A 10,401-nucleotide genomic window follows, 5' to 3' on the forward strand; every position below is an offset into this window, starting at 1 on the left:
GCTACAATGCAGCCACTCTGTCCGTAGCCTGCAGGTTTGGTCTTTCAGAGATGGAGGGCAAATCAATTGCATCTGCTCCTGGAAGAATTTCACTCCTCAGGCAAGACGCCTCTTCTTCCAAAGAGGATGCATTGTCATAGAGGTTTCAAAAGGTGAGAAAAGAAGAGAAAAAGAAACATCAAGAAAATGGGTCAAGCACTGATGGTAAACAAGACTGCAGCTGGCCAAGCAGTGTCATTAAAAAAACAGCAAACTGTCTAATCAGGGCTTTTTGTTTGTTTGTTTGTTTTTTTTGACACCAAGTTGCTTGAAATCCTGTGCTATGGGATGTGCCAGTTCTTGCAATTTCTTTTTGTTCTTGTTTCCTAGTTATAACATGCTTGTTTGATGTACTAATGCTGGTCTTTTCCCTTTCTACCAGTACACCTCTAAATTACTGTCTAGCAAGGTTACTTCTGAGGTACTTTTTTAACTGCTTGTTTATTTTTGCTTCTACTTGCATGGTGATTCCAAGTGCATGTTGCTGCAGTTTGCATTTTCATGCTGTGTGCAAGTGCTGTTTCATATCAAAACCAGGATGCAAATGTGTGTGGGGGATATTCCTTCTTATCCCTCATCAACAAATATTTGTGTGGCAGGTTTTCTGACCCTTGGATTCTAGTTACAATTTCTGGCATGGGGGAGGTGGGGCGTTGTAATTAAAGGGATGTCAGCTGTTGCCCAGGACTGGAGCATTCCTGAGGTGTGAAATGAGAACTTTGCCTTAATCCCTGTTACCATGTAGCTGGCAAAGCTAAACCTGGGATCCAGGCATCCTCAGATGCTGAGTGAAACTGCTGTGGCTATCCTTTGTCTCTGATTACAGTGTATTTAGCACTAGGAAAATCTCGAGCATTTTGTGAAGAATCCACACACAAACCCTTCATCTGTGGAAGAGGAGTGTCAGATCCAAGTGCATGGCCTCAGTCTGGTGCATTTTGTGAACCTGTCCTAGTCCCTGTGTGTTGTGATGTGATGACTGACCACAGCCCCACAGCTTAGCATCAGTGTTATTCTCAGAACAGAAGAAACCCAAACCTGCTAAAGAAAGGACATTTACAGTGATGGTTGATATTTTAGCAAGATGCAGTACCTTCCACAGTCATTACCCCTGCAAGCTGAACTCTGCCACGTGAAACGATGTTAAGGGCCTTGATACCAACTACACTTTTGCCATGTTTGTTAGGAACTAGGTGCTCAATAATGAGGACATTTCAGTTGCCTGCAGTTTTTTGTGCGAACACGTGTGTACATCTGGACTCCTCTAAGAGATACAGATTGTGGTAATGACTGACATTTGTTTGTCCAACATCAGCTTTTTTAATAAACATTAAACTTCCACCATTTCCCTATTTGATAATGTGTTTGACCACATCAGCTACCTCAAGACAAGTATATGAACATGTTCAGTGCTGCAGAGTAGAGCAAAGTGAGGTCTAGGCCATTTCCTATTCATTAAATAATTTAGTGTGGGTTTTAGCTCACTGATCCAAGCCAGTGATTGATCTTAGTGTAGAGTATTTATAGAGGGTTAATCAGTATAAGAGCAGCATGCTTTCAGAGACCTGGTTTTAAACACAGGTTGGGCATCTTCTCCTGTGTAGTATCTGCACAATAATCTGAGTTACGATTTATGAACAGTAAGTAGTGACCTGAGCCTTTGATGTGTGAGAGGCAGAAGCTCAGGTGTAGACTCTACATGCCCAGCCCTTGGCCATCTGCTCGGAAGGGCTGCGTGTCCACCTTGTAAAATGATGATGACACAAGGAGTAATGAGCTGGAAATGACCATGCATGGATGGGAAAGGAGATAGAGATGAAAAAGGCTGTAGGACATGGTGATTCTGTGTGCAGGTGGAAGCATGCTGCCTGGCTGATCCCCAGTGTTAAGACTTAGACTGAAGAGCCCATTCATTTCTCACTGGAAACCTTCAGCTTAAGCTGGGCAGTCATTTTGGAAGGAACAGCAGGACTCAAGATATGATGCCCTGCTACCCTCTGCTGATCCCAGAGCCAAACTGTGGCTTCTGTTCACCAGATCCCTCTGTGATCTGCCCCGGTCCAGGCAGGTGGCTCAATTTCAGCCCTCTCCAGCAGCACTGGAGCTGACCCAGCTGTGCTTGTGCCACTGGGAGCTGGGGCTTGGGAACCATCCATCTGGCAGCTCCGCTCTGTTAAGCAGCAACCCTCCAAGCAAGGGGCAGTGACTGCTGAAGCTAAGCCACAGGCAGCAAACAGCAGCCAGCTTCCTTAGACTCGTGTGGTTTTATTACCTCCAGACTCCTGCAACCTGTGTTTAAAGCACATCTGTCTGATGTTTTCAGGAGATCACAGATAATTACATGCCTGCGCAGATAAAGGTTGCTTTTATCTTCAAAATCTTATGCTTTTATTCTTAAAACTGTACGCATCTTCACAGCTACAGGATATCATCCTGAGTTTGCTTAGTATCCATCATGCTGTATGAGATACTGTGGTAAGGTGACACTTAAGCAATATTAAGGACTACTGCTGAAAATTTTTGTTACAAAACAGAAACCAAACATACTAGATTTAATAGGCACACAGTTTATTTTAATACTGACGGTATAATGCTGTTGGTGTCTTGTTTCAAGTAAACACAGTTTTGTTTGAAATACTCAACTTCTCACTGTGCTTACTACAGGTCTGATATATTCAGGGAATAGTAGGCACAGTAAAGAAAATACTTTTATGCTGGAGAAACTGATGTTCTTTGGTCCTCAGTAGTTCCAGTTTTATGTTAAAGCATTTATTTTATCGTTCCTGAGTGTGAACACTCATGTCTGTGTGAGCAGGCAGCCTGTCCCCTGCCCTTGTGCTTCTCTTTCTTTCTGCACAGTGTGCTCCTTGGACGTGTCTTGTGCAGTGATTTTTGAACTTGGAACCGGTAGATTTTAGACACCTAGACCTTTGTGTTGCCTGTTTATATTGCTTTTACTTCCTCCAGGTCCAGCTGGGAGGAATCAGTAAAATATTAAGCTTCAGAAAAAAAGAATTTTGCTTCCACACTAGTTTTGCTGCCTATGTTAAAAAAAAAATCAGCTGCACTGTATAGTTCTCAGTGGGGAGAACTGTATATTGCTTTTTATTGTCTTGTTGCTAGTAAGAGAGCAATTATTGTTACCTTCTTTGGAGGGAAACTCAGGACAGTTTAGTCTTTATCTGTAAGATGGATAGATAATCTTACACCTGACAGTGGCAGCTGTTTTTTTTGTTTGGTTTGGTTTTTTAGTCCTCAAAAATAAATGAAATCTGGCAGGAAAGAGCCCTCTGCAATTCTTAATGAGACCCCAGAGCTGCAACCACCAAATCCATACAGAAATTTTTTGCAGAAAGGTGAAGAGTGTTTTTTACAGCTCTTTGTATCTTGGTACATTTGTCTTTCTCTCACAGCTGCTTCTGCTCCCCAGATTCCTCCCCCTTCTAATGCAGCTGGTATCACCTCTCCCTAATAAAACATTTTATATCTCATTGCTTTTTTCATTGACATGGCCTTACCATTACCAAGAACTGAGCCAGCTCAGCTCTTCAGCCTAAGCTTGAGTGAACTTCGTGGTCTTTCTGATGTTCAGTATGTGCCTCCTGTGTGCAGTGATGTGCCCAGCTACTTAAGAATGCCCTGACCAGCCCAGCCTGGGTCATCTGCACCCAGTGAGCTGACATGGGGCAACATCAGGGAGGACACTTAAAAAGCCTCGAGGGAGCAGTTTGTAACATGGTCATAATGCAGCCTCTTACAGACCCCCCAAAATGGCCACAACAACAAAAGCAAAAGATTTTCCTTCCTTTGGCCTCTGGGTGCTGGATGCGTGAGGGGTCTACAGGCAGCCCTAATATCTGCCAAGAATGTTTTAAAATTGAGATCTTCTGCTATTTTAGGCAAGCAGCTTCCTGGGTTGTGAATTCAATGCTGCATTGAGGAGTCCCAATTCTCCACTCAAAGTCATTCCAGTTGCATGCTATAATTACCCCATTGTTTCCTCTAGCGGGTGTAAAACTGACACAGCCTACTAAAAATGAGGGTTATTTTAGGCCAAACAGTCTTTTCAGTAGATTAGAAGAATAGGTCTGGAGTACGTATTCAGAAGGACCTTCAGCTCTAGTACTTAGAGGGCTTGTTTATTAATAGTGAGCCAGACATCAGTACTTGTTTTCCTGCAAAGGCTGATGTTGTAGATGAGAGTGGAAGGTCTTAAGGCCACTTAAAGAATCTCTGACAAAGACACCAAGTAAAGGCTATTTTAATACAGTTTTTTGAAGATGCTGCTTAACAGAATTTGATGGCAAGGTTTGCTCTTACTATGTGGAAGGGACATGTAGGGACTGGCAGTGGATTGGAGTGACTTACACAGGGATCAAGGGAAAATATTTATACAGGGATGGGGGAGACTGAATCAGGAACAGCCTAGAGTGACTTTCAGGGGAACCAGGGAAAACAACAAGGAAGACCCTCCCATGGATTCACAAGGATCAAGAGTGGACCCCATTCCTTTCTGAACTCCTTAGAGAGGAGTCTGGGCGTGGCTGGGTCCACTCCTAGTCCCAGACTGGGTCAACCATTTACAACAAAGGGTTTAAGTGTAGGGGTTTCAGTGTAGCACTTTGACACGTAACTATGTGTCTGGTGTGGTTTGAAAAAGCAGCAGATTAAGATTGATTAACACTATTATATTAAATTACAAAATCAAATAATACGGTTTTCTAAAACTTAGTGACAAATTGTTTTAATTAATACAGAGTTTAAATTACAGATCTAATAAATTTTCTAAATTAAGTTGGGTACAAGCGCACACACGTAAAGGTTAACCTGTTCAGGTGTTAATTTTGGTACATAATTTCACAAAGAATTTGTAATATAACCCCCAGCTACCCCATGGAATCAAATTACAACAGCCTGATAAAATTTGAGTCATCCCCCCTGCTTAAGAGAAGTGGTGGCTACTTACTTTTCCCAATTGGATTAACCAAATTGTCCGTGAGATGACTGAGACACAGGGCACAGCTTCCTGCAGTCTGGGGGACCTCCAGGGGGCTTCTCTCTTAGGACCAATATTTATAGGGTCTCAAGGTGGCTGACTTTGGTCAGTATTTTTCATGATGGCCATGATTTGGGTTAAATCATCTTTGGCAACATTCAGAGAGGGCCTGCGTTCCAAGCAGGAGAGGTCTCAGGTACGTTCTGCTAACAGGAGAGTTCCAGGTGCTGTGAGGGATTGCCTCATCTCCCCCGGTAGCTGTATTTGCACCAGGATTAGAAGGTGTCCAATTGTTTGGACCCACTGCACCAGTAGACAAGATCAGAAAGTGTCGGATTGTCTCAGCCTGCTGCACCTGCTATTGAAACAAGAACAAGGCTGGCTGGTGTTCATATTGCAGTGTGGCTCTGCAAGAGGAGGGTCTGCACCACCACAACTGATACCACAGTATCTCTGGTGTAATGCTGGAAGCAGCTTTCCTTGGAGCAGCCACCAACATTTGCAACTAGACAAGTTTCTGGGCACATTTGCAGACAGATGATAAATGGAAAAACCTTGTTGCCGTACTTTAAGACAAAGACAAGCTGGCTGATCCAAAGCAGAAATCTTCTGTGTCTAAGGGTCCTGATTGTTTAAAGCCCTCAGAAGAGACCATCACAACATTGTGATTTCCAGCAAGGGAGACACTGACTGGAAACTGTTGCATATAATGTAAAATTTGATTCATTTTCAGCTGTGATAAACCTACATACCAAATTCAGTAGACTTCTTTTAAATATATCACTGCCCAGTCACAGTAGCAGTTTTGGTTTGAAATCAATGCTAAATTTGCCTCTTTTTTAAAATGTAAATTTCAGTATCTGGTGGGGATAATAATAATGTTGTGTGTTTTATTTAATCATTACCCTGAACTGGTCCTGGTAGTCTCCTATCTAGCACATTTTTCTTTTGCCATCCAAAAGAAATCATTTTCCCCCCACCTTCTCTCTTAATTGCTAACCCTGGAGCAGCAACTTCCTTTTCATATTCTGGGAAGATAGTAAGATGATGCACTTATACCTAAACCAAATTTTGCTTCTCCATTGTTCACTTTGTGTTGTGTTTCCTTGGTTTGGGCATTCAGAATCCAAAACATGCCATTCAAACTGCTGGTCGTCATCCCTGCAGCAGGAGTATCTCCAGTGTCCTGCTTACAGGCTGATGCATCAGAAGCAATTTTTTCACTGATTTTAGCATGGGTTTTTTAATTAATTTTTAGGTTTGTGAGCACATTTGCCCTCTACTGGGTAAAACAGAAACTGCTCAGCTTCTGCCGTGGGCAGGGACACCTCCCACTACACCAGGTTCCTCCACGCCCTGTCCAACCTGGCCTTGAACACTTCAGAATCATCTTTGTTGGCTGGATTTTCCTCTAGTTCTTTGGCTTGTTCTTAGTCATGGTAAAAAAAAAAACCCAGGAGGGCAAAGAAACAGTAAAGCTTGCCAAACTCCACCCTGCATTCAGCTCCTGAAAGGAGGTCTGGGTCACAGCATAAATGCAGAACTGTGCTGGTGTAAGTTAAGTTATGGCCTGTAATTTCAGCTGACAGTTCAGAGCTCATTTCCAGTATTGCTTGTACAGGAGCCTCTAATACCTGTGTATTTTTCCAGCCACAGCCTGTCATAAGCTGAAAGAAGAGTTTATTTTCTCATAAATTACTTATTTTTATTCCAGTCAAGACTTAAGTCTTTACTGCATCTGACTTCCTATGCAAAAGAATAAAAGAGAAATCTTCCTTTACAAAGGCCAGCCACTCTTCTGCAGCCAGGGAGTGTGCAGAGCAGCTTGCAGGAGGCATTTGGGGCTGGGGATGGCAGGCATTCACCCACTAAATAGTCACATACTGCCTGTTGGGTTTTTTTTACAGTTACAGTTTTTAACTGACTCTTTTGACATTTCAAAAGTTTGCTTCTCTGGGAGGGCAGTGGGTATTGGCAGCTTTGCAGTTTGATCATGGAGCTGTTACTCAGTGTCTGTCAAAAAACAACATTGCCATGTGCTTCTGTAAGAAGGCCCCAGATCCCTTTATTTCTCACTCAGATGGTAGGAAAGCAGCCAGTTTCATGCATGACTTGCTGAAGTGTATATCAGATGCACAGCACAGTAACAGCTTTTGGTTTTGCTGGGTTTTATTTGGTTGGCTGGGTTTTTTTACATCACATATTAAAACTGTTTTCTTATTTTTTTAGTTAATTGTTTTTGTGTGTGCATGTGTATAATACATACACAATGTCTGGTTTTATATGTGTGCCTCTGTGTGTGTGTGTCTCTGTGAAAAAAGCAACCCTATCAAGGTCCGTTGTGTACCACAACCCTGTGTGCTGTGCAGGTGCTGCTTGTGTAAATCTCCTTTCCTGTGTGCATGGACTGGTTTCTCATTCCAAGAGCACTTTGGTCACGGTGTGCAGGCTTTCCCTTTAGCATAGCTGCAAGCCAAAGACTGCAAGAAGAAGTTGCAGTGTGGGCTGCCTAGTTCTGCCTGCAGGGGTGGTGTCCTGAAGTAAACAGCAGACTGCTTCCCAGGCTGCACATGCAGCTCCAAAGCAGCCTCTGGACAAACCTGCTGGGTGTTTCCTGGCTCCTGGTACCAAAGCTGTGCAGCTGCCTCTGGGGAGAGGTCCAAGACCCTATCCCTGTGCATCTGGGCTGGTAAGGGGCAGCTGGGACTCCACTGAAGCGAGCTGGATGCTGCCAGACAACTCCTACCACTGCTGTCCTCCCCTGGTGTGGCTTTGCTCTCGTGTGCCATCCCCTCTTCCCCCTTCACATCAGCAAGTGCTTCGTGGCATGAGTCCTCCCAGTTTGCACAAGGTGCAGCACGGGGAGCCTTGTAGGAAGGACTGGCATGGTGGCAACTGAGTGACCTGCTGTCTTTTCCCTTTCTCTCCTGAGCAGGTCCTGGAGGCCACCCGGGTGAACCGCAGGAAGAGCGCTCTGGCGCTGCGCTGGGAAGCCGGCATTTACGCCAACCGGGAGGAGGATGAGTAACCACACTCCAGCGTGGAGACAGCAACCAGGCATGCTGAAACCAAAAAAAAAAAAAACACACACAAAAAAAAAAAAAGGAAGAAAAAAAAAAAGAAAAAAAGACAGAAAAACCACCGCGAAAGCAGCAGCGTTTTAGTCCCAATATTTATTAAATACACAACAAACTCGATGATGCACATAGACGCAGAGATGATCCGACTCCTGGCAATCCTAGAACAACAGGAGAAACCGTCCTAGAACAGGCCCCCCATCTCCTTCCCTCCATCCCCTGTGTGAAATCATGCAATGGGGAGGTTGCAGGGGGTGGGAGCCCTCAGGGGGACACACAAAGGGGCCGTTGTCCCCGCGAACCAGGGGGGGCTGCAGGCACGTGGCAGGAGGTCGGCACGGAGGAGCTGGCAGCCAGGGCTCACGTTCATGCTTCCCACTGGCTGAAGTGACATCCCGGCATTCCCCCCGGGACCACGGCCCCCCCAGCAGCTCCACGGGGCCCCCAGGAGCTCCATGGGCCCCCCAGCAGCTCCCAGCAAACCCTCCTGCAGTTCCTTCGCCTCCCACAGCTGCTGCACAAGAGACCATCAGCGTTACTTTGGCATACTCCTCCCCAGCCACAAATCACAACAATATTGCCCTCTGTTGCTGTTTCTTTGAAGGGACTGAAGGGTTTTCGGGATTGGGATGGTTTTTGGAGTGGAGGGGGGCGAGTGGGTTCTGCTCCCCTTTCTAGTAATTTATCTGTTTAAAAGGAACAAAACAAAACAGGGAGGCAGTTCTTGCAAATGTACAATCCAGTAGACTCAATAAAACAGTCCCTGTGTTGCAAACACAAACCACCACAATTTAGGAGTGGAATAGATGGGGATGAGAGCTAAGCCAAATGGAATACCTTAGCTTTAGGATCCTATATGCTTGCAATATCACCTGAGCTCCAGGTTCTCAGAGCATATTTACCTAACAATGTTTCTAAATAGAAAAATCTTTATTTAGAGGATGACAACTATTTTTTGATGGTGGGGAGGGAAAAGAATGGCATATTGTGTAAAATCTGTGAAGATGGATAATTTGAAGTAGAAAGGTAGTGGGAAAGGAATACAAATAAAGGACATTTAATTTTAAAATGAGGCAATAATTGAACTAAGCCAGACTGGCCTAGAAAGAGGTATGAAATAAAGAAGATAGTTACTTCTTTGACTATATTTATACAACATAAGAAGCCTTTGAAGTAGAGTGCTTTGTGGAAGTCTTCACGTTTCCAGGCAACAAAAAGCTAAAGGGCATAATGAGTTGGAAGGAGTGAGCAAGGAAGAACGGACAAGGGAAGAAAACATGCTTGCCATTCAGCCAGTGTTTTCAGTGCTACAAGCAAACCATAGAGCCTTTAGTCATTGCTTAGGCTTGGGATCAGCAGTGAAGGATTAGTGTGGATCTGGGGGGGCGGGGGGTCGTGTGTGTGTGCGTGTGTACGTGTGTGTGTGTGCGGGTGTGTGTGTGAGGCTGGCATACCAGAAAGGGTATGGCAGTGTGTGTACTGAGTATTTTCTCCAAAGCTGTTTACCAGCTATAGGGGTGAGTGCTAATTTCTTTTTTTTTTTTCCTTTTTTTTTTTCCTTTTTTTTCTGAAAGGGGATATAAAAAACAAGGCACTGAGTTAATGCAGTATTTGTGATATTGAAATTTGACCCAACATGGTATTTGCATGAGTCACAATTGCAAAGTATTGACCAGTTTTGTAAGCTGACAATTAGGAAAACAAATGTGGTATTTATTCTTGTGCTTTGTATTTGTATGTAGTATAGAGGCTGCGGGTTTACTCTTTTTCTTTTCATGCAAGCAATACTATAGTAATATTTTACAACTGGGTACCATAATTTCTGGACTAGAAACCAACAAACTTGGGAGGCGACAGAAAAAAAAAGACACTCAGCTGTTTTCTATATCAAATATTCTGCCTTTTTTATAAGCAAGCAATTATTATTTTGACATCTTTTTAAAAAATAGTCAGCTAGGGTGCTGGTCCTCCCTTAAGCCTTTCTTTGATTTGCTGTGCTGTTTTATCCTAAAACAGTGCTAATTTAAAATGAGTACCGATACTGTGAACATACTTCTGGTGCTTTTCTTACACACAGAGCTCGCAACTGAATTATTCCCCACTTCCCATCATTTCCTTCAGCTTGTGATTTCTGTCCATTTTGAGGCTCATTTTCAGGGCATTGTAGCAAATACAATTAAATATATATATATATATACACACATATACATATATATATACACACACCAATTAACTCAGTTCTGTCAATTGTCTCCCTAAGTGCTATTGAACAGAAGAAAACCCTGCTGA

The 10,401-nt window shown here is 43.6% G+C and overlaps 1 protein-coding gene across 2 annotated transcripts in view; it reads left to right on the top strand.

Moving 5' to 3' along the window:
- The window catches only part of LOC104389187 (A-kinase anchor protein 2-like), a 21,064-nt gene extending 13,001 nt beyond the window's left edge, over nucleotides 1–8,063 (top strand). The window contains exons 4-5 of one of the 2 annotated variants that reach the window (XM_009998144.1): nucleotides 422–460; nucleotides 7,971–8,063. In XM_009998144.1, the coding sequence (XP_009996446.1) occupies nucleotides 422–460; nucleotides 7,971–8,063 (132 nt within the window). The remainder of the gene's footprint in view (nucleotides 1–421; nucleotides 461–7,970) is intronic. The other variant, XM_009998145.1, reaches the window with a different exon arrangement.
- The last annotated feature ends 2,338 nt before the right edge of the window (nucleotides 8,064–10,401 follow it).

The sequence above is a fragment of the Chaetura pelagica genome, unplaced genomic scaffold, assembly GCF_000747805.2.
Source record: "Chaetura pelagica isolate M959 unplaced genomic scaffold, ChaPel_1.0 scaffold145, whole genome shotgun sequence".
In the NCBI taxonomy this organism is placed as follows: Eukaryota; Metazoa; Chordata; class Aves; order Apodiformes; family Apodidae; genus Chaetura; species Chaetura pelagica.